Genomic DNA, 24,051 nt, shown 5'->3' with positions numbered 1-24,051 from the left:
ACTTCATGCCTTTGCGTTTTGCATATCACACACTTGCAATGCCCTGGTGATTTGATCATCGCGCATCAACTTTTGTCCGTTTAAAAAACAATTTTTAAATCGTACAAAGCAGCTGCAAAATGAGATGATATATGCTGTAAATAAAATGCACACAAAAATGTTTCGGAAAACAGTTATTAATGTCGTAGAATGCCAAAGTCCATTTCAAAGTCTAAGAAAAAGATGTGAAAGAACAAAAATTAAAGATTTATTTTTGGAATACCATACTCTGTGTGTTTAGTTTTGTTCATCCTTCCTGAACACGTAGATTTCATTTCAAGATTGAATAAAGTCAAATTCAAGTTTTCGTTCAACATCCTGTTCTGAAATAACTGGCTCGATTCCTTGCTCAATCTTAAAAGCTTGAAAAACACTTAACCACGGCAAAATAACGGAGACGTCGCTGGATCAAGCCACAGCGGATGTAAAGATGCCTGTCAGCAGTCGAACATCTTAATCCTAGATTCAGTTTTCTCCCCTGGAGGCTTCTGGGAAGTGATAAGAAACATCTGAATTGTCAGCTCGTTTCATAGAGCATAGAGAAGCTGACACAACAACTACCCCATGGTCTTGTCAGTCAGACATGGGACAGAAGTTTGGCCGTCCTTGCGCACTGTCAGCATCTGGGAAAGACATACACCGGATAGCCCACCTTGCACATGTAATATCTGTATGAGTGACTGTTTAGCTGTGTGTGCATATGTGTTTGTGCATGTAAATGCGCGTTCGTATTCATGTATGTAATGTTTTATACGTGAATATGCACGTGCGTGCCCGTGAGTGTGCACATCAGTTCATGCACGTGCATGTGGCAAGTTCGTGACATTCTAGCTGCTGATGCAGCCAGTTTTGCTCTTGAACCTTCCAACATGTGCTGACTTAGTGCTGACATGTGATGACTATCACAGACAACCATTTGCAAGAACTGCCGGCGTCAACAACAAGATAAGGACATGTCAGGTTTTACTTCCTTGTACGGCTGACCGATGAGAAGCCTGGCAACAATATAAAGGCCGGCATCAGCCGAAGCAGTCTTGTGAAGAGAAGAAGAAGAACCAGACATGGGCGTGACTTTGGTGATAGCGGTCCTAGCTGTGCTGATCATGCCGCTGCAGCAAGCTTCAGGGCATACAATAGACCAAGGTGCAGAAGAGCCCGTGGAGCAAGCTTCGGGAGAGACGGCTTCTGAATCCTGCCGCCCGAGTACCGAGGAAAGGTTCGTGTGCTTCCGGGAGACGGGAGCGAGCCAGGTCAGTCTGCTTTGCTTTATCCAGTTGCTTGAGTAATTATTTTTGGCGTATCTTACTACCTGGATGTCTAACTTTCATCCACGTGCTTTGCGTTTGGTCATGATTTTCTGGTCAGATGAGCAACTCTGCCTTTGGGCGGAGGTTCGAATTACGGTTGTTGTCGCTCACCCGATTCAATCTTTTGCCTCCTTGCACACAACACGAAAATAGATCGGCCGACGAGTCTGCGAGCCCTAAATTATTTTTCGGTACTATAAAAAGCCGGGTGTTCTCTCGATGGTCGCGCGATTCTAGGGATGAAAAATAAGCGCGATCCTCTATCAATTTTAGAATCGGGTGACAAACATCACTGGCTCAAATGTTAGTGATCAAATATTTGCGATGATGAAATTATAGCTGTTAACAAATGACCGTTAAATCAGCTAAAATCAAGTAACAGTTAACAAATGAAGAATTATAGCCTGACCGCGAATCATCCTCAGACTTTATGCCCTTGTGACTGTGCCGATTATCAACCTGCTCATGTCAAACCTGCCATGTAAATGCAGAACGTGTATCAGATTGTAGTTGTACATTTTTTCACCGTTTTGATTTCTCTCATATGGAAGTACGTTTCATTCCACCAGGGGTGCAAAGGTGAACGAGGCTTTCCTGGCTCCAAGGGTGACCAGGGCCCAGTAGGACCGAGGGGTGAACGGGGCTTGCCTGGATCCAAGGGGGACCAGGGCCCAGTAGGACCGAGGGGTGAACGGGGCTTGCCTGGATCCAAGGGGGACCAGGGCCCAGTAGGACCGAGGGGTGAACGGGGCTTGCCTGGATCCAAGGGGGGCCAGGGCCCAGTCGGCCCGAAGGGTGACCGTGGCTCCAACGGCTCCAAGGGAGACCTGGGCCCAGTCGGCTCGAAGGGTGACCCTGGCTCCAAGGGTGACCTGGGCCTAGTAGGCCCGAGGGGGGAACGAGGTGTGCCTGGCTCCAAGGGACAGAAGGGTGATCGTGGCATCACTGGTCCTTACATCCGGCGATGTGAGTACACTGCAAATTGTGTTTTAAGCCCCCCCCCCCCTCTCACTGAACCTGCGGCACGCTGGCGGCATCGCTGCGTCCTTAACTGGGCTTGTATTACCACTTTATAATGGGAATATCATTCGAAACGTACAAGAATGACCAAAAAGACAGCAAAACACACAAAGCTTGAAAAGATTTTTTTTTGTCGATGAAATTCGTTGAGTGCTTTGTCAATGGACATTCGATCGGCTTCAGCTAAGCCGCCAGCGTGCCTGGGGTCCAGTGAGAGGACGTCATCTTAGGAACCTAATCATCAGTAGAAAAAATGTGGCGCCTCGTGTTTGTCGGCATTCACCAAATTCACAGAAGATTTAAGAGCATTTTTGTGGGAATGGCTTTTAAAACCGCTTGACATTCTTTGAGACGTTGGTTGAGACGTTTTTTTCCCTACATGAACGAGAAAACTTTAGCCTAAGACTGACCAACCCAATCGATTACTCTTGACTAGTACCTTTCTACATCTGAAATGCTTGTTCCTGTATCGCCACGTTGTTTGGCAAACATGATGTCGTCTACGGGAGTTTGATAGTCATATCAGCGAAAACTGAACTTCTCTGACTTAGCTGGAATACTGTGTTATAGAAATAGCTGAATGCGATACCTATGGTATTTGATAACACAAATGGTTTTCTAAATTGGAAGTTGCTGACTTTCTTTAGCCTGGAGTCCAGCCTTCTTAGCTTTACTCCGCTACCCAATATCCGCTCACCGGCTTGGCCGAACTCCAGGCTAGACTTGCTTGACTCATTCATTGAATATTTTTTTTCAGGCGATTTTGGGCGCGTAGACACCGGTGCGACCCATAGTCTCAACACAGGCTTTGGAGTCCGCAACGTCTGCAAAATCCATCGCTTCAGCCATGCCTTCCACATCGCACCGAGGGTCCATATCGGTCTGGCCCACCTCGACCACCACGCTGGCCAAGAACGGATACACACTTATGTGAAGGCAGGAAGTATTACAACCACCCAAGTGGAAGTGTGCATGGAAACTTGGCATGATACGAAATGGGTTAGGGTGCAGGTAGAGATCATCGCTTGTGCCTGAACAGAAACATTCTTAACCACTAGCACACTGAAGTAACCGTCTGGCACCCAATTCGCTATTTGTTACAGCGTTAGGCAGTAGGGAGAAGGTTAAGTTAGTCATGTTACGAAACCAGTATTATGTCTCCATTTTCATGGAGGAAAATACTGAGTAGAGTTGAACAACGCATTTTGGTATAGAGTAAGATACGATATGCTAGAAGAAACTTTCTTAATCTGCCTGCTTTGTTCTGCTAACTTCTTTGTAATCTTTTAGAATATGGTGTCATTGTTAAGCATGTGAAGGCAATCTTGACCTATAATCATTTTACAACTTTCTGTACTCCTGATGGTGATGCCCGTGCTTAGTTTTCTATCGTGTAAACAGATGTTTTATTGAGAAACAAGTCTGCATTTTACATAAGCCTCTCATTCACATTTGAGCGTAGAATGACAGTTATAGTAAGTAAACATTCTTTCAGTAGCAGCAAACTTCATATACGTCATATACCAAAGAGCTAGGCAATGTGTTGTGAATTAGCAGTCACAGCTTGTTCCTTTACTTAAAGTATGATATCTTTATTCGTGCTTAGCTTTCAGTAAGACAGCATAGCGTTAGACACTTACTTGGATGTCCGGTGATGATCATTGTAAACAGCTTCAAATATCAACAATGTTACGCATTCCCTGAATAGATATCTTGCTTGCTATCAAAGTCATTTTGTGTTGTGTTTTTAATTCCTGTACTTGAACATAGTTAGGGCATGCAAAGTTGTTTGGACAAGCCTGCAATAAGCCCGTATCACCGAAGGGCCAATCGTTGTCCTGTATCGGACAATTGAAATTATGAATGAAATATTTGGATAATCAGGAGTCACCACGGGGTCAAGCAGGGTCATCGTTTGAAAAATGGCGGCGAGCTTGACTTGTCTTTGTCATACTAGTCACTTCCTACTTCTTGAGGGTCCTTGAGGTACAAGACGCTGGTAAGTGTATACTACACTTTCATGAATTCTAAGGATACTCAGTAGGTACTGTTGCTTCTTAGGCAGGTGGTTATTGTAAACACACTGAGTTTACTTTAACTACAGCTGCAGCATGTCCACCTGTGACCTGCGTCTGCCATTACTTGATGTAGAGATAACGAACAGCACAGTAACGTTTCTACACACGAACTTGAGTTGCATGCTTGCTACCGTTTTAAATATATGGGGATTTTCACATCCCTTTTCAATAATCTATATAAGTGACCTGACTACGGTTGAAATTGTGTACAAGTACTACGGACTGTCAGCTAAATGGAACAAGATATTGAGTAAGTAATGATCCGGGAGATTTTCAGTTCAAACAGTTTTTTTTAATCACAGCAATGTCAAATGTATATATGCATGTATAACATGTATAATGTATCACATGTATAACATGTAGAAACACAGCAGCAGAGCAGACAGGAACTGCAGGCTCAAAGGGTCACTTTACGATATTGTTCTGTACACCGTTGTGTACAATTTCCTGGGCGTTTCCTCTTCAACGCATGTCTGTAGGCACTTTACGATTCCTTCGATCTGTCCAAGTATGTTGTGATATAATCTAGAATGTGCTTCAAATTCGACCTTTTCCGGGTAGATTTTCATGTATATTTCATTCGGGAACAGAAATGATCTAACTGAAGTCAACACACAAAGTACTGCAGTATCGAAAACTTTGTCACTGCGGAATGCCACACTCTTCCAGGAACTTCTTGTGCGACTCTTCCCAGTATTTTGATGCCAGCAGTTTGTCTTTCAGCCGTTTTGCGGCCTCGAACTCCGCGGGGCCGCCCTTCAGGACCTTGATGATACGCTTCGCTAGTCTTTTTGCAACGACATCATCTGTGCCCTCAATGTCAATTATCAGGCGTTCAAATTCCGGTCCTCTGCTTCTCAGGAACTCTGCCAGTCCGGAGTTGCTGGACACGAGGACCGGCACGCCGGCAGCGATAGCCTCGAGACCGACCAGTCCGAACGGCTCTGCGCGTGACGGCATCAGGACCAGGTGAGCTTCTCTGAAGTCTCCGCTCAGCTGGTACTGTGTGCCGTACTTCAGGGGAGTGAAGTGGAATGTACCCTTCGCAATGTTGGCTTGGATGATTTCCTTACTTTCTGGGAAATCTTCAGCGCTGACGCCGCGGATTCGCAACCTTGCCTTTGGGAATCTGTCCAGCACCTTGCCCATGGCCTTCACCAATAGATCGTAGCCTTTCAACTTCTGTACGCCCCTGACCCTACCGACTGTCAGCACCGTTTTGGTCTCTGCCTCGACATAAGTCACGTTCATTCGACTGAAGATGTCAGAAGGCTTGGGCAGAAACAGATGGTGTGGCTTTGAGAGTCTGATCTGGGTTTTGTAGTAATCGTGCATTGTTGGCCCAACGGAGAACACCACGTCGGCCTCCTCCGTGTCTTCGCGGATAGCTTCCATCTTATCTCCGATGCTCATCACTCTGTCATCGCTCTTGTGATGCTCCGTGTCTTCCGGCATGACGTGATTGTAGAGGATGAACTTGGCGGATGGAAGGCGATCTTTCTTGATATTTCTCGCAGCTGTGCTGGTGACGTCAGCATGCCCAACGATGACGTTTATGTCCGACGGCAGGTTTGGATAACGGGTTTGGTCCTTCTAGAGTATTGGGTACGAGCAATTCAATGCCCTGACTCTGTGCTTCACGTTTTTCTTTGTCTGTAGCATGTAGCACAGTACAAACAACCTTTGCTCTTGCTGAAGTTGGGTGTCCTTCATCATCATGAGTCAGTATGTCCATCAGCTGACCGTTGATGGTGGAAATGCCGCCCTTGGAAGTTCCGAATTCGTCAATGATTAGCAGCACGACAGGTTTGCCTTCCGATGGTTTCTCTGGATAAGAGATTTAAAAGAACAAAAAAATGGGTACTTTAAGTTTCCTTATTCATAGGATGAATCTAAATCAATTTTGTTTATTGGGGTGCTCTTAGTTTTTGCCTATTCATGTTTCCTTTTTATCGTTACGCGCAGTGAATATCATGCAATTTGTTCATACCGTCATTGTTGTCCCTCGCATACTGTCACTGAATGCATCCTTTCCATTTCATAGCAATAGTTGATATACCGAGTAGCAATAGACAGAATCTGATGTGATTTGCACCCAGCATCTCTATTGTTGGGTGCAAACAAATTGAAGCAATATCTGTTGGTCTGAAGCAAATTGCTCCGCAAAAGATGAGGTAAGGTACTTACCATCCAGACTTGCATAGTGGTTCTCCGCATAGTGCCCCAGCAACAGAGGACGTGCAGCCCTTGGTGGAAACCCTGACTGGGGATGAAGGATTGTGACGTAGTTGTCCGCTTCTACACTGGACACGATGATGACGTCACGAGCCAACATGTCCGCCATGGCCTGCAGGACGACATGGTCTCCCCACGTCCCGTCACGTGACATGGTCTCCAGGTACTCCTCCCATGTTTGATTGGAAATGAAGTCACTAAGATGGTCGCCACGAGCCTGATTTGGACGGAGAAAAAGGTATATCAGTGTAACGTTATTTCGTCAATCATAACCCAAAACAAATTAAGAAAGATGGGAGTCTGTTTACACACATATTTACTTACATTGCCAATAAAACAGAACACAGTTTGTAAATATTTCACACCCCAAAACCATTAGAGAATTGCGAGGTTTAATGCGCATTGCTTTGCTTTAGCCATCAAAAACATGTAGCATTATTTCTTTACTCACATTGCGTGGATTTCTTCTCAAATGGCCGACTGCCTGTTCACGTAGCTGTAGATGGGTTATGTGCCTCCCCTCGGTGTGGAGAATTTGGTCGGACACGGCGTGAAACATGCAGTTTCCGTCTCCTGGTACCTCAGCCCGGAAAGTCAGACCCAACTCTGACACGTGAGACGCTAGTCTGCTGTAGTTGTCCTCAAACGCGTCGTCTTTTACTCTCACTTCTGTTAGTAGCCACTTCAAAAGTACAAACTCATCTGAAAGTGGTATTAAGGTATCAATTATATTGCCTGATTTAGCTAAAATGCTGTAATAGTGATGAACACATGGTGACATCTGCACTACTCACCCTGTCCACCAGGTCCTTCTATTGGGCTGCCACATTCTCTTTGATGTAGTGAACGTACTTGCTGACATCTACGTATAACGTTGAGGAATATAGTGTAACTAGTCATTTTCTTTACACATATTTCAAAATACAAGTCCATCGGCACATACAGGTGAGGCTGGTGTAACAACGTCATTCGTGCGTGTGTACGTATTGAGCGTTCGATTCAAACAAACAGAATGACAACTAACTAACCTCCCGACGTCCTGGCAACTTCATCTTTTCCACGTTTAAACTTCTTTGGCGGGTTTGCAGACACCTTTTGATTCTGTGGTCTTTTGAGACGTTTCGAACTTGCTGTAAAATTGATATTCAAGAAGTGAATCATGTCCTAAGCCATTATTGCCTGAAGAGTCTTTTGCAATTACAAATATTAAAGATAGAAAGACAGTTGGCAATGCCAATGTTAATCCGAAATGACAATTACAATGCACATTTAACTCGTCAGTGTGAGAACAAAAAGGATGTACGGTCTACCTGTTGTTTTTGGTATTTTAGATCCTTTTGCATGTTGTGTTTGCTTCGGTTCTGTGGGCAAAGAACCACAAAATGCGACCAATATTTCTCAAAGAAAACATTCAATGTTAACATATAAAAGAGTTTGAAAATAGTATTACCAGTCTTTATTTACGACTCACATATTGATGAAGCGCAGGCAGGGGGAAGGTCCTTACTTTGTATAGTTGTTGGCACATTGCATTGATCCAATTACCTGACCAGTTTCAAGAAGGCAATCTGTTCTCAACTTGATTGTGTGAAAGACCTGTATCATATTTTTCATCATCAATGTTTTGGAAACTTGACGTTCTAAAATCACAATGATATTATAGCTTCCTTACTTGCTATTGATTTGCATTGTGCGGTATATTAACTGCATATGTTGATATGATATGCCTGCTACTCAGGTTTTATAAACGTTTGCTACGACTTGCTTAACTTACCTCCCGATGCCCCAGCATCTTTATCTTTACCACCGTTAAACCTCTTTGGACGGTTTCCAGACGTGTTTTGTTCCTGTGATCTTTTGCGATGCTGATGGGAATTTGCTGTGAAAGCGAAACAAGATACGCAAGAATGAATATTGTCATTTTAATCCATTATTGATGGAATAGAGAACGTCTTTTCCACTACATACAATGGGGAGTGAAAATTCAATGTTAATCTTTTATGACAATTTAGCAAGCACAATTTAAACAATCACACCAACGTACACAGACACCCATCTTGTCGGTGTGACAATAAACAGACAAACAGTTTGCCTGTTATCTTTATTTTTGGGGATCCTTTTGCATGTTGTGTTTGCGTCGGTTCTGCAAGCGAAGAATCACGAAATAACATCAATGGTTCTCAAAGAAAATATTCAATTTTTACCCCCATGACAGTTGAAAATACTATTATTTATTATCATTTAGAAATGTCTTTACGTAAGTCTGCCCAATAATGAATAGTGGACTCCTGACAGGGATAAGGTCTTTACTTTGTATAGTCTTTGAAACTGCCATTGATCCAATCACTGTAATGTCACCAGCTTCAAGAAGGCGACTTGTTCTCTCAACTTGTATGTGCATGACAGACCTGCGTTATCTATTTTTTTTATTGGTCATGCAATCTTGTATGTGTTTGTATGCTTAGCCTAGTGGGGCACAAATGTACAATGAACGTCTCGATATTCATTGATTATCATTGTTTCTTTTTTAAATACGTGAAATCTTACCTACAACTGAAGTCGTACCTGTAATACATATGCGGCAAGTGCGATTGATAAGGCGTGTGTGCTATTAAGTTAATACACGTTTGCTTCGTCTTGAACGTACGATTGAAACAAAAACCTCACCTCCCGACATTTCAGCAACTTCATCTTTTCCACATTTGGACCTCTTTGGACGGTTTCCAGACGCAGCTTGGTCATGGGATCGTTTTAGACGCTGGGAACTTGCTGTGAAAATGAACCAAGATACGCAAGAAGTATATCCTGTAATTCTATGCCTGTAATGCTAAAGTCCAGAGTCTGCGCTCTCATCTACTGAAAGGTCAAATATCTGATGTGATGCGTAAGCTGATCTGTGAATATGGTCTTTTGGTACGGTTAGCATGAACATTACGCAAGATTAAGGAAACAGACTAATCTATACCAAACTTTTCCTCTCCTCAGAGCAAAGACTCGACATGAGCGTACCTTCTTCCTCTAAATAAGAGCGCCTGGCCACATCCTGTTGGCCATGAGTTACTTCGTGGTACTGCCTGTCTATTGCTAAAGAGAAACAGAATAGCAATGAATGACGAAAGGGCACTTGTGATTCTTTATCTTGGAATGTCTCTGCAATATTAAAGTATTCCATGTTCTTGAGGGATTTTCTATTCTCCTAAAATGTTTTGATAAAGCTCACATTGTCAGTTTTATACTGATTTTGAGATCGTTAACATTGCTGATATCTCATAACAGAAAAGATGACAAAGACATCAATACACACCAGAAAATCTGCTTGGCCTGTACACAAGGTCTGCTGAAGTTGACGCTGCAAAGTCGACCCCGGGACACCTGACGTGACGGCCGTCATCTGCAGTCCGGTCCCTCAGGTCGTACTGGTGCGGGTTGTCCAGTCCTGCCTTGATGCAGTGCGCACAGGTGACGTGGAGGGAGTACAGCACACCTGGCCACTCCTGCAGCAGCTGGACCAGCACCTCCAGCAGTGGGTGGACCACGCCCCACATCTCATCTGCCTGGTCAGGTCTGCCCCTGGTTGCCATGGTGATGTAAGCGTCGTCTGCGACAGGTTTGGAACACACCAGTACGGGATAGTCATGTCTGTAGGCCATGGCTCCATCTTTCCAGTCTGTCCTGTCCTTGACAAGTGGATGGATCCCAACACTGAACCTCTGAAACAGTCCCCGGGGACAGAATCCTCTGATGTCACACATCAGCTGTAGCTGTTCCTGTGTTTCTGGAACGTCTTCTGACCAAACACTTTTCAACTCTCCTGGCATTTGGTTTTGCAAGTACCAAGGAATTCTGTACCAGCAAGTGTGCTTAGAAGGGTCTGTTTCGCCTTCCACTTGTATCTCAAAACACAGACCGAAACGTTGCATCAGTGCAGTAACAATTTCAGGATTGATGTTGGGTGGCAGCAAACATGTCATCACTTCCTTTTGGATCAGTCCGCGTTTGTAAAGGTCCAGTTCAAAATTGTTCAGCTGTTCACCAGTATAATAAGCATTCTGTATTCCGGGTGTTGCGAAAAGTTCGGCAGTACTGTGATGGAATAGATTCTTGAAGATCTCAATCAAGGCAGGAGGGTCGTGGAATATAAGGTCCTTGAGTTGCGGTATGTCCGTGTACCTGAGGATGGTTCCCACCTGCTGCAGGTAAGACAGAACTGGCTCCAGCCTGTCTGGTGAGAGTCCAGCAAATTGTCCAAGTCGTGCACAGTCAGCGAAAGTTAACCACTCCGGTGCAGTCGTTTTTAGTTTGTTCTGCAAAGACTTGGCTCTAGCGCCATCTGTGGGCCCTTTTTGATCAGAGCTATTCCTTACATTTGACAGTTCGATAGAACTATCGCTGGACACTGAGGATGTCTCATCACAACTGTCACCTCCATCAGGAGCAAAGACTGTAGTCCGGAGTCTGTCCTCAAACTCCACCCAAGTCCTCGGCAAAACGCTTTTTAATGTTGGAAATAATGTTTTGTCCTTAACAGTTTCTAGAAGAAATTTCTTTAGTTCCGCCGGAAATGAAGCCAACGAATTCCTTGAATCAAAATCTTTAGGTTTGACAGACACACAGATAAAATCGTCAGTAATATGGATTCCCTGCTTCAAGGGGTGTTTTAAATGTGAACGTGGCAGCTGCATGTTTTCAAAGGACAGTCTGTTGTTTATTAGATGTTTTTCCTCCTTTTCCTTTCGTAGAATAAAGTGTCTCTGCCAAGCATCTTCTTGCAGTTTGATCCTTTCCTGAATGTCATGTGTCTTTCCTTCTACTTCATCAGGCTGACAAAGATCCATCTTACTCCCAACCAAAGACACCACCGCCCCCGGCACGCGTGCATTTAGTGTTTCCAGCCAGAACCCCACGGCTTTTGTGTAACTCTGTTCACTACAGCTGTATGTCTGAAGGTTCACTAATAACAAGTATAATGCCTCTGGAGTCAAAAAGAACTGATGAGTGAGATGGTACACTTCATGGCCGCCAAAGTCGTACACTTCGAACGTGAGGTTGTAATCGGGTTTCCATTGAGTTATCTCTACAAAGTGTGTGCGGTTGTCATATTGTGTCCGTGTGGGCATGCCCCTGTGCAGTGTTTGTACCAGGCTCGTTTTTCCAGCCATTTTCTCTCCTAATACTACAACTTTCAAACGGGCGGATACGTTTTGGTCTGAGCGTTCAAGTTCGCTGAAGTATTGTCTAATTGCGGCGATTCCCTGACAGCAAACTTCAACTGGTGGTTTCATAAGTGGATTTCCATCGACGTTAAGGTCAATAACGCAACTGAGCTGTCCAACTTCCGCCGGTAAGATCTGTAGTTGGTTATCGCGCAGGTCCAGCCATTCTAATTGTGACATTCCCCACACTACAGGTGGGAGTGTGCGAAGCTGACAGTGGGACAAATCCAAGTGTTTGACGTTAGTGAGCTGTCCAACTTCTGCGGGTATAGTCTGTTGTGGGTTAGACCTCAGATTCAACCATTCTAACTGTGTCAGTCTCCACACTTCAGGTGGGAGTGTGTGCTGCTTGCAGTCGGACAGATCCAAGTGTTTGACGTTAATGAGCTGTCCAACTTCCGCGGGTAACGTCTGTAGTGGGTTAGAGAGCAGGTACAGCCGTTCTAACTGTATCAGCCCCCACACTTCAGGTGGGAGTGTGCGCAGCTGGCAGAAGGACAGATCCAAGTGTTTCACGTTAGTGAGCTGTCCAGCTTCCGCTGGTAACGTCTGTAGTGGGTTAATGCGCAGGTCCAGCCATTCTAACTGTGTCAGTCTCCACACTTCAGGCGGGAGTGTGTGCAGCTGGCAGTTGTACAGATCCAAGTGTTTGACGTTAGTGAGCTGTCCAACTTCCGCGGGTAATGTCTGTAGTGGGTTAAAGCTCAGGTCCAGCCATTCTAACTGTGTCAGTCTCCACACTTCAGGTGGGAGTGTGCGCAGCCAGCACAAGGACAGATCCAAGTGTTTGACGTTAGTGAGCTGTCCAACTTCCGCGGTTAACGTCTGTAGCGGGTTAGAGCTCAGGTTCAGCCATTCTAACTGTGTCATTCTCCCCACTTCAGGTGGGAGTGTGCGCAGTCGGCAGTAAGACAGATCCAAGTGTTTGACGTTAGTGAGCTGTCCAACTTCCGCGGGTATAGTCTGTAGTGGGTTAAAGCTCAGGTCCAGCCATTCTAACCGTGTCAGTCCCCCCACTTCAGGTGGGAGTGTGCGCAGCCAGCACAAGGACAGATCCAAGTGTTTGACGTTAGTGAGCTGGCCAACTTCCGCGGGTAACGCCTGTAGTGGGTTAGAGCTCAGGTCCAGCCATTCTAACTGTGTCAGTCTCCCCACTTCGGATGGGAGTGTGTGCAGCTTGCAGTGGGACAGATCCAAGCGTTTGATTTTATTGAGCTGGTCAATTTCCTCAGGTAACGTCTGTAGAGGTAAATTTCAGCCTTTCTAACTGTGTCAGTGTCCACACTCCGGGAGGAACTGGGCTGGACATCTCATCCGGCAGTGTGATGTTCGAGTTGTCACTAAGGATCAGCGTTTCTAACTTGGGAAGTGTCATTACGACAGCTGGAACTGACTTAAGTTTACAGTTCTTTACGTCAAGGGTGGTGAGGGTTACGAGACTGGACATATCATTTGACAAGGTGATTTTCTTGTTGTTACTTAGGATAAGTGTTTCTAACTGCGGAAGTTTCATCACAACAGTAGGAACTGACCTAAGTTTGCATTTATCTAAACACAACAATTTCAGATTGGTAAGTTTGATCAGGTCATTGTAGAAAATGACGTGATGGTTGTTTGACAAATCTACGGCCTCCAGGTCAGTTAATTCAAAAAGTTCATCGGGCAATTTTGTCATATTTCTGAAAGATAAGTCCAGTGTCGAGAGAGTCTTTTTCCCCATTAGATCCCATTCTTTCGGTTTCACCTTGTCTTTAAAGCTTGACGGCGTAGCCATGATGTTATTTCCAGGATTTCTGTGAGAAGTGAGAAAAAAATGCAGTTTTGATGATTAGCTGTCTCACACCTTTTTAATAGTCACCAACATAGCTCATAAAGTAGAAAATCATAACTTATCATTTTTTGTTATTATATTCTATTTATTTGATAGTTAATGTCAAACGATTGGTATTTTGCCATGAATAAGGAAGATGAGTTGCAATATTTCCGCAATGCTTCTGAATCACTTTAAAACTGTTTCTAAAAGACACTGCATAGCTATTGTACTCGTCACGCTAGGAATGTTTTAGCACAGTAAACTTCTCAACGTGAATGTTATTGTATGAATACTCCTGGGGTGGGCCCCAGAACCACTACGTCATAAGGGAGTCAAAGTTATATAGTGAACATTTACACTCACCAAGTCCTCTTTCCTTTCTCATTGAGTGTTACACCAAGGTGTGTGAGATAGCAAGCGTGACTTTGCGTGACTGTGCGTGTATATGTTGGCTGGGCTAGCTGAAAATTCGGCAAGTTGTCTCTCAATTTTATTTGAGTTCAAACTATAAATAGAGCTGGGTTGTGTGTGCCACCCAAATACGGGCCCCCACAAGCTACGTGGTCTTCAGAGGTGGAGGAGGTGGAGGACTTTATATACGCCTCTTAGGACCTGGTTCTTAGTACGCCACTGAATGGAAATCCCATTTACGTTACTTGGTCTATTTGCCATCAACTACCCGTTGAAAGTCGTTGTGCACGATGCTTCTCCAGTAAACCATTTATCTATTTTATGTTCATATGTAATGTTGAAAAGCCAGCTTGCAAAGCGTCGAGGCTCGCTAATTTCCTGCGCTGCGTAATAAGGTTTTGCTACAAGGGATGATACACCGCCATCATATAATTCAAATTCACACATAGGCGGACAGACCTGTCCTATGTGCTGACTCACGTTGACACATAGGCGGACATACCTGTCCTGGGTACTGACTCACATTCACACACAGGCGGACAGACCTGTCCTTGCTGCTGACTCACATTCACACATAGGCGGACATACCTGTCCTTGGTGCTGACTCACATTCACACATAGGCGGACAGACCTGTCCTGGGTGCTGACTCACTTTCACACATAGGCGGACAAGCCTGTCCTTGGTGCTGACTCACATTCACACACAGGCGGACATACCTGTCCTTGGTGCTGACTCACATTCACACATAGGCGGACAGACCTGTCCTGGGTGCTGACTCACATTCACACATAGGCGGACAAACCTGTCCTTGGTACTGACTCACATTCATACATAGGCGGACAAACCTGTCCTTGGTACTGACTCACATTCACACATAGGTGGGCAGACCTGTCCTTGGTGCTGACTCACATTCACACATAGGCGGACATACCTGTCCTTGGTGCTGACTCACATTCACACATAGGCGGACAGACCTGTCCTTGGTGCTGACTCACATTCATGGGCGGACAGACCTGCCCTTAGTGCTGACTCACATTCACACATAGGTGAACAGACCTGTCCTTGGTGCTGACTCACATTCACACATAGGCGGACATACCTGTCCTTAGTGCTGACTCACATCCACACATTGGCGGACAGACCTGTCCTTGGTGCTGACTCACATTCACACATAGGTGAACAGAATTGTCCTTGGTGCTGACTCACATTCACACATAGGCGGACAGACCTGTCCTTGGTGCTGACTCACATTCACAAATAGACGGACAGACAGGGCCTTGGTGCTGACTCACATTCACACATAGGTGGACAGACATGTCCTTGGTGCTGACTAACATTAACATATATGTTTGTTCAATGTACTGATGCCATTGACCGTTTATTCTGAATGGTGATGATAAAGATCAAAAGTAAAACAAACGCTACTCGAATAGATATCTATTGATTTAGTTACAGAGACAAAAGTTCTGTAATTTAGCATTTTTTTTTAAAAGTCAGACGTTTCACATCGTTCTCTGGAATGTCGGAATGTCACGTCTTTTACAACTTCATATCGAAGTATTTTCTCCTGGGAAACAGATAAACTACAGCAACATGCTGCAAGTGTATAAACAGGCCACTTCCATAGGAAGCTTCTATATGCTAACCTATAGGGATTCTTTGAGTCGGTAGCAAGTGAAGTCCGATTTACTAGTTGTGAGATTTGTTGTCAAACGCAGTCTCAGGGAAGAGACAGAGGTCTTACCGGTTGCTGCTTGTACTCTCTGTTGATAGTCACTTCAACTCTCCACTTCAGCGTTTTCCTGGGGAGACAATGGGTAGACGTTGACTTTGACATTGTTAACATTGTCGCGGCTGAGCTAAATAGTTAGCGAATCACTGACAAAAGTTCATAGAAGATTAAGTTAACATGTAAATAATCAGGAGCTTACACATAATGCAAACCCATATATAGAATGTCGTAAAAGTTGGAAAGGTTTGATAATGAAAAGGGTTGTACATTTGCGTAACTTACGCACAGCTTACCAGATTGATTACTGCATTCAGCGAGTCCATTGTTGCCCTTTGACCTCTACTGATCCGCTACGCCAGTCGTGATGCCGCAGGCCTGCAGGAAGGTGCGGTGGGATTCCTCCCAGTACCTGGACTCCACAAGCTCCCGCTTGAACCGGGCAGCTTTCTCAAACTCAGAGTCGCTGTGGCTGAGGACGTCCACGATTCTGTCTGCCCACCTCTTTGCATCTTCGGCTGAGTTGGAGTCGTTCACGCTGGTCTCCACGATGGCGTGCCTGTGCTCGGGGCTGAGTTTCTTCTGTTTGATCAGGTCGAGGATCATCCCTGACAGGCCGGTCTTGTCTGAGATGAGGACGGGGATGCCCGCCGCGATGGCCTCCAGGCCGACCAGTCCGAACGGCTCGGAGCGGGACGGCATCAGGACCAGGTGGGCTGTCGTCATGTCGTCCCTGATGTCCTCCTGTGTTCCGTACGGCAGGAGGGTGGGGTTCAGGTCTCCGCTGTTCAGGTTGTCTTCCAGGATCTTCAGACTCGTCTCCCAATCATCCTCGCTGATGCCGCGCACGTCCCAACGGACATTCCTTATTATCTTCACCACTTTCCGCATGGCCCGTGCCGCCAGGTCATGACCTTTCAGCTTCTCCACCCTCCACACCCTGCCGACGGACAGCACGACCTGCTCGGAGTCCTCCTCTCCGGGTTTCACATCGATGGCCAGAAACATCTCGGATGGCTTCGGGAGGAATATGTAGTGATTCTGTGGTTTCTTATTTCCTCTGTACTTAGTCCTGAAGTGGTCGAAGATCCGCTTGCCTACTGAGAAAGCTGCCTTTGCCTTATCAGAGTTATGAAGCATATCCTTCTCTCTGTCTCTTGCTTTCATGGCCTTCCTACCTCCCTTGTAGTACTCTGTATCCTCGGGTATGACGTGGGTGAACGTCATGAGGTCTGCCTGTGGATAGCGTTGTTCCCAGATGTTTCGAGCCGCCGTATCCGTGATGTCAGCGTGGCCGATGATGCAGGTGACGTCCTGAGGGAGGTTTGGGTAGTGGACGCTGTGGTAGTAGGTCAGCCAATCTAGAGTTGGTTCGGTCTTCTTACCTAGCAGACCCGGCCCTATCAGCTTGACGCCGTCTCTGTCTGCTACCTCTTGGTCTTGCTTCGGCACTCTCAGGGCTGTGCAGTACACCACTGCCTTGGCCTTGGTCAGCATTCTGCCCACCTGGCAGTTGATGGTAGAAATTCCCCCCTTGGACGTCCCATACTCGTCGTTGAGTAACAACACTATCGGTACCCCAGGTCCTGTAGAAAAGCAAAAGCAACGATGGTATAAATGTTTTTAATACAGAACCATTGTACATCCTTAGAGAGATTGTGCAAATGTTTTTCTGCTTCACTGTGATCATTGATTTAAAAAGTAAAATCAATAGGATCGAGGTACATGTCTCACTCTGTTTTCTATGTATGCCTTTGGTTTGGTATCATGACTTATGTCTGCCGTTGTCTGAGTTAAATTTCACTTCTTTATGTTCACCTGATCCGGATATGAAAATTAGAAGTATTGAGAACCGCTGATGACGCCCAAAAGCCTCAGTTAGGGCTCGTCAAGAACGCACATCCTCCTTACACTTGAGAACCCTTGACCAAATCACCGCTTTTGTAATTGCTAACTGGTTCTCAAAATCACTGCCACAAAGAAACCCATTGCAAACAGAATGTTGCCAGATGGGTTATGGCTATAATATTGCAGGCTGTTTACACAAAATATTGACAAGATATATGTACAAAAACAGAATTATGCCTTGCGTCGCGTTTATACGCTGAAACCATTGAATATGTAGATCTCACCTTTGCGAAAGAAGAAAAACCAAATCCCAAAGATGGCGGCAAACAGTCCCGCAACAATAGTGATTTGCAACCGAAAGTCCATCCGTAGAGACAACGAACTGTCCACCCGTAGTCTTGAGGTCTCATTCTGCGTTGCTGTAGGAGGAAGAAAGTAATGAGTATCGATGTGACAGGTCTAAGGGATAGATAAAAAAAAAAGATAATGCGAAATAATTTATGGGGGAATTTGCAAACTAAGCTACAGACCATCTTCTCTGCCAGGTAGGCTGAAGAGGTTGTTTATGTAGCCTGCGGACCAGAACTGGTACACAATTATTGCCACGGCAACCATCGCTATGGCAACAATATATAGACGACTGGGCTTTTGTCGTGGTGGTAAAGCTGTTGGTTCTGGGCTGTGCTGTCCATGCTGCATGGGTTGGGGTGTAGCCGTTGGTTCTGGCCTGGCGTGTTGTTGTTGCTGTGACGCAGAAACTTGTCTTGAATCTGAAGTGAAAGACGTTGCATTATAGCAAGCTGGGGCAAAAATATGGGATCCTACTGTTACTAACTATACTCGATAGCACCAAGGAGGTTGAAAATAAGTCTTATTTTTAACCTCCTTGATAGCACTAACCCGACATGCATGGCGTCGTAACAACTACATTTTACCGAAAAGCCTGAGGCGACAGAAAACATTTTGAATTCATACCTGTGTCCTGGTGGTGCGATGCCACTTCTTCTGTCACAAAAGTGCCAGGTTTCGCCCCTGACAAAAAATATTATATTAGACCGGGAGATAAATATTATCCCTCTTCTATATCTAACATTTGATTGTATTATGCAACATCCATAGAGTATGATGTATGTTTATGAATACTTTTTAAAAACGTAATTTTTCATGTATTTTCATCATTTAGTACATTATATATTCTTAAGCCATTTCATAACTCACAATACGAAATATGTTATTGTACATGATGGTACCCAATTTCAAGCCATTTGTGAGACTTTCGTTGTCTTTAATCTTAGGTCAACAAACATTCATTAGGTCATTACGAGAAAAGCCACACTAATAACGAATATGACCCCAAAGAGCAAAATGAACGGGAAAAAATGGGAAAACCTTGGCAGTATGTTACTTGTTTGTCCAAATGCAATTTCTTTGCTCTTGGCCTTAGTGATCGAAGATAAAAATGTCCGATTTGAACTATTGTTCCTTACCTTGAGATGCCCAATGTAGCAATATGGGCAGTCCATCGATTTTGTCTGTTGTCACGTCTTTCACGTTTCCTTTCAAGTCAAGTCTTTCGAAGCTGACGTGACCCTCGTAGATGTCCTTTTCGGGCACTCCAGATCTTTTCTCAACAGCAAAGCTGTACCTGTTTCTATCGGCTGGTGGGAACTCAAACACCATTCCATGTGGTTGAAGCCGGAGATATTTCGGGTCAATCTGTATGTCAAAGTCGTTTCGTAGGTACGCCTTGATCTGTTCTTTGTTAGTCATTGATATTCTCTGCGTGATTTGATGGTTCCGACTGACGTTGCCGATACTGAAGAAGTCCGAGGCATCGTCCAGCTTGTGCACACAGAGAAGGTTGACAAATCGCTTGGGCAGGAAGACCTCGTTGGGCATCACGATGAGGTAGACTTTGTCCTGGCAGTAACCGCTCCAGATGAACTCCCAGAGTTGGACAAGCTCGTTGCAAACATCTTTCACCCTCGTTACAACATAGCTGTAGATAACACAGAGAATGATTGTAAACACAACTAATGTTAGATGACCTTAAACAAAACAAAACCGAAGGTTACCAAGTTATGTACAAATTTCTGTCACTGCCTGATGACACTGAGATTCTAAGATCACGGCAAATCTGTCATACCTCTGAAATCGATCAGTGTCAAAGACAACTGTCTCCGGTCCCCCCTGCAAGTCTGCCGGGAAGATTGTCCAGCCGTCCTCTCTATCGTAGTGCAGAACCACAGTCTTTGCCTTCTCTGTCGTCTTGTGTTTTTCTTCGTCCTGAGTCCAGACCCAGGGCAGCCTGACGGTGACCGGCCGGAGGAACCGCTGTGGGAAGTCCTGCTCCACAGTCAGCACGGCGGACATGGCCGTGAAGTTGGTCCGGACGTCGTCGGTAACTGGCACGGTTTCGACCTGTGCAGGGATTTGAAACAAACATTTGAGAGTGGTAGATCGTGGGCAAGGTCAATATTTAACCAATGAAAAGAGGAAGACGCCCTTAGTGGGAGACGAAGTCAATCTACGACTTACCTCGACAGAGATGAAACGTGATTTGGCCACGCAGCCTTTAGGAAACTCCAGTGTCACGCCGCCGTGTTGAACAGTGCAGCCCTCTGGTCTTACTTTAAACGTGGGAATGATGACTGAACTTGTCAACGTCTGCTGGTCCTCTGGAAGGTTAAGTAAAGAATTACATCCTTAAAGCATGGATACCAATATATTGTCTAACTAAACATAGAACAATTTACAACGTGATCATCGAAAATACTTGCTATATCTGTAACTTCTATTTCCAATAGAACATACAATGTATACAGAAAGTGTAAGTTGAGTGGAAAATTACCTTTCTGTTCACCTTGCTGAGTAAGCGAAGTATACACAAGATGGTAGAGCAGACCAGGCCACTCCTTCAGAAGTGTAGTCAGCTTGTCTTTCAGTGGACTGATGACATTCCAAGTCACCTGGACTGCTTGTGCTGGGACGGTGAGCTTCACCACGATGTTAACATGATCGTCTTTCGTCTCGCGATAGACAACAACCGGGAGGCTATCTCTTACAGCTATAATAACGTATTTCCAATCCTGGCGGGACTTCATGAGTTTATTGACAACAACACTCAATCGCTCAAACAGTCCCCGTGGGCAAAAATGTGTGATCTCACACGTCACAGTGAACTCCGTCTCTTCCTTCTCTGTGACATCCCGGTTAATGGCCTCTGGTCTTTCTTCCCGTATGTACCACGGAATGCAGTATCCAGTTGGTGTTGAAGTCTCTCCGTCCTGTTTATCAGACCGCTCAGCGTAGCACAAGCCGAAATGTTCCATCAGGTTAGTGATCACATCCACGTTTCCTACCGGTGTGGCGTGTGGTCCCAACAGGGCGATAACGACTTCTCTCGGTAGGTAACCTCTGCTGGACAGGTTTTTCCGGATCTTTTTTTGTCTTGTATTCGAGAAGCCTTTGAGTCGTGGATTTTTATTGGTAAAAACCTTCTTCAGGTCGTGATAAAACAGTTCTTTGATAACATCTATCAAGCCTGCTGGATCATGGAAGACATAGTTCTTTAGTTCCGGTATGTCCGTGTACCTGAGGATGGTTCCCACCTGCTGCAGGTAAGACAGGACAGGCTCCAGTCTGTCATCTTTTTTTGTTAAGCCTGCCAGTCTGTCTGTCTCCAGACCAGCACGGTACGCTAGCTGCCTACATTCCGTACGTGTCAGCCATTTATCACATTCTACTTCAAGATTTGATGAGAAATATAGAAAACTCGTCGATTTTTCCTTTTCCATTTCCGCTTTCGTAAGCTTCCCGTCGCGTAAGTCACGCAGCCGCTGTTCGAAATCGACCCATGTCTGCGGAAGAATTATTCGAAGCGTTGGAAACAGTTCCGAGTTATTTGTTGTCTCAACTATGTGACTCCTTAGTGTGTCCAACCCAGATGTTGGTTCTGTCGAACTGACGCAGCACACACCTGTAAGCCGCAGCGGGCGCGTCAGGATCTGCCGGGTACGTTCTAACTGCTGTCTTACTTCCGACTGATCGGTTCCTACTCTGGCCACCTTAGCATTTTCCAACTTCGTTATTTGCTGCTGTATGGTTTCTTGCCATACGTAATTTTGCTGTTTGAACCTTTCTTGGATATCCCTGGTTTTCTCTTCTATGTCTGCATCGCTGCATATGTCCGTCTTGCTACCCACTAGTGTAACAACCGCTCCAGGTACGCGGACATTCAGTGTGTCCAACCAAAACCCCACGGCATCTTTGTAAGACGTATCAGTACAACGGTAAGTTTGGAGATTTACTGTCAACAAATTCAATGCGCCTTGTGTCAAAAAGAACTGATGAGTGAGATGGTACACGTCATGGCCGCCAAAGTCGTACACTTCAAACGTGATGTTGTCATCAGGTGCCCACTGAGTTATCTCTACACAATGTGTGCGGTCCTCTTTTTCCGTCAGGGTGGACTCGCCCCTTTCTAGGCTTCGTATCAGGCTTGTTTTTCCCGCCATTTTCGCTCCCAATACGACAACTTTTAAACGGGCGCTTACCTTTTCATCTGACCGTTTAAGTTCCTGAAAGTATTGTCTGATGACATCGATCCCCTGACGGCAAACTTCAGCTGGTGGTTTTATCAGTGGATTTCCATCGACCTTAAGGTCATTAACGCTAATGAGCTGTCCAACTTCCGTGGGTAACGTCTGTAGTTGGTTATCTCTCAAGTTCAGCTGTTCTAACTGTGTCAGTCTCCCCACTTCAGGCGGGAGTGTGTACAGCTGACAGTTGGACAGCATCAAGTGTTTGACGTTAGTGAGCTGTCCAATTACCGCGGATAACGTCTGTAGCGGGTTAAAGCTCAGGTCCAGCCATTCTAACTGTGTCAGTCCCCCCACTACCGGCGGAACTGTGACCATTTCTACACCACATAGTTTCAGTACCCGGATGTTGGTGAGTCCGGCCATCTCATCCGGCAGGTGGATCCCTCTGTTCGCGCAGAGGTCCAGCTCCTCCAGCTGGGTGAGATTTAGTACTGCCGGCGGAACGGTGAGCAGGTTACATTCAAATAGTGTCAACACTTTTATATTCTCCAGTCTGCACAACTCCTCCGGCAGGGAGATCTGCGTATTGTGACTCAGATCCAGCTCCTGTAGGTTTAGTAATTTCAGCACTACAGACGGCAGTGTGTCCAGGCCACAGTTAGCCAACTCCAGGTAGGTGAAGTTCACCAGACTACACATCTCATCCGGCAGGGCAATGTTCTTGTTGCTGGATAGGCGCAACCCTTTCAACTGTGAAAGTTTCATCACGGCGGCGGGAACTGACATAAGGTCGCAGCTGTACAAGTCCAGGTAGGTGAGGTTCACCAGACTGCACATCTCATCCGGCAGGGTGATGTTCTTGTTGCTACGGAGGATGAGTGTTTCTAACTGCTGAAGTTTCATCACCACAGCTGGAACTGTGTCAAGATTGCATCTATCTAAACACAGTAACTTCAGACTAGTCAGTTTGATCAGCTCATTGGAGAGATCAATGTTCTTGTTGTTTGTCAAATCTAAGGCCTCTAATTCCGTTAGTTCGAAGAGTTCATTGGGGAGTTCAGTCAGGTTTCTGTTAGATAAGTCCAGTGTGGAGAGAGATATTTTCCCCATAATGTCCCATTCTTTTGGTTTCACCTTGTCTTTTAAGCTTGACGGCGTAGCCATGACGATATGTCTATTTCTGTGATAAAATGGATAATATTGGTGTCTTAATGATAAAATTGTTCTTACCAGTCCAATACTTTCATTTTTAGAATATATTTTATTTCATAGATAGTTCCACAATAGACGTAATAACTTGTTTATGTTTGCAATTTCACATTTATGTCAATTAACCATTTAACTTATCACTTGCTCTGGTAGCTTATACACGTTACACTAAAAAGGTTTGTGCGAAGCCAGTTTTTTTAATATTACTATGTATTTACAAGTATTGTCTATATTACTAATCTAGAATTCAGGTTGTCAAACGATCGGCTATTTTACTATTTTGTAACATAAATGAATTTTGTGATATCCGTAAATGACAAATGTCAAATACATTATGAAACACAACAGAATTACAAAATCTGGTGCTAATTTGTACAATTTATGCTATTCAAAATTCATGACCGTAGAATATCTTAAATAAACGATGCAAAACAAATTAACTCAAGAGTCCTGCTACAGGACAAAAAAAACAGTACGGGACCCAGAATCTTAATTATGTTTCGCCAACGAAACTTATGTTTCGCCAACGAAACATATTGTTTTTGTAAGGTTTCTTCTTCTTCTTCTCCTTCTTCTTCTTCTTCTCCTGTCAAACCTTCAAATC

General features: G+C 44.9%; 5 protein-coding genes across 5 annotated transcripts; 1 reads left to right on the top strand and 4 right to left on the bottom strand.

The window, feature by feature from the left end:
- The first annotated feature begins 1,062 nt into the window (after positions 1 to 1,062).
- LOC136443584 (uncharacterized) lies at positions 1,063 to 4,061 on the top strand. The gene is made up of 3 exons (XM_066440870.1): positions 1,063 to 1,289; positions 1,916 to 2,312; positions 3,124 to 4,061. Exons 1-3 carry the CDS (start codon positions 1,101 to 1,103, stop codon positions 3,399 to 3,401), a joined length of 864 nt encoding a protein of 287 aa, XP_066296967.1. The 5' UTR covers positions 1,063 to 1,100; the 3' UTR covers positions 3,402 to 4,061.
- Positions 4,062 to 5,086: 1,025 nt separating this feature from the next.
- LOC136443810 (malignant fibrous histiocytoma-amplified sequence 1 homolog) lies at positions 5,087 to 13,666 on the bottom strand. Its single transcript, XM_066441174.1, has 11 exons — positions 13,637 to 13,666; positions 13,178 to 13,390; positions 9,984 to 13,131; positions 9,347 to 9,448; positions 8,454 to 8,558; positions 7,990 to 8,040; positions 7,708 to 7,809; positions 7,131 to 7,381; positions 6,632 to 6,896; positions 6,126 to 6,271; positions 5,087 to 6,037 (listed from the first exon to the last, which is right to left on the bottom strand). Exons 1-11 carry the CDS (start codon positions 13,664 to 13,666, stop codon positions 5,087 to 5,089), a joined length of 5,364 nt encoding a protein of 1,787 aa, XP_066297271.1.
- Positions 13,667 to 15,463: 1,797 nt separating this feature from the next.
- LOC136443435 (uncharacterized) lies at positions 15,464 to 18,085 on the bottom strand. Its single transcript, XM_066440663.1, has 3 exons — positions 17,979 to 18,085; positions 16,143 to 17,432; positions 15,464 to 15,919 (listed from the first exon to the last, which is right to left on the bottom strand). The coding sequence occupies exons 1-2, from the start codon at positions 18,058 to 18,060 to the stop codon at positions 16,189 to 16,191; spliced, it is 1,326 nt and encodes a 441-aa protein (XP_066296760.1). The 5' UTR covers positions 18,061 to 18,085; the 3' UTR covers positions 15,464 to 15,919; positions 16,143 to 16,188.
- Positions 18,086 to 18,177: 92 nt separating this feature from the next.
- LOC136443434 (uncharacterized) lies at positions 18,178 to 21,915 on the bottom strand. Its single transcript, XM_066440662.1, has 6 exons — positions 20,546 to 21,915; positions 20,233 to 20,372; positions 19,841 to 20,115; positions 19,182 to 19,693; positions 18,670 to 18,726; positions 18,178 to 18,464 (listed from the first exon to the last, which is right to left on the bottom strand). Exons 1-6 carry the CDS (start codon positions 21,489 to 21,491, stop codon positions 18,217 to 18,219), a joined length of 2,178 nt encoding a protein of 725 aa, XP_066296759.1. The 5' UTR covers positions 21,492 to 21,915; the 3' UTR covers positions 18,178 to 18,216.
- Positions 21,607 to 23,402, bottom strand: LOC136443809 (leucine-rich repeat and death domain-containing protein 1-like). Its single transcript, XM_066441173.1, has 2 exons — positions 22,251 to 23,402; positions 21,607 to 21,753 (listed from the first exon to the last, which is right to left on the bottom strand). The coding sequence occupies exons 1-2, from the start codon at positions 23,400 to 23,402 to the stop codon at positions 21,607 to 21,609; spliced, it is 1,299 nt and encodes a 432-aa protein (XP_066297270.1).
- Between the last annotated feature and the right edge of the window lie 649 nt (positions 23,403 to 24,051).

Source organism: Branchiostoma lanceolatum, chromosome 10 (genome assembly GCF_035083965.1).
Source record: "Branchiostoma lanceolatum isolate klBraLanc5 chromosome 10, klBraLanc5.hap2, whole genome shotgun sequence".
Lineage (NCBI taxonomy): Eukaryota > Metazoa > Chordata > Leptocardii > Amphioxiformes > Branchiostomatidae > Branchiostoma > Branchiostoma lanceolatum.
The sequence above is the reverse complement of the archived record's forward strand: the minus strand, read 5'-3'. Positions and strand labels throughout refer to the sequence as shown.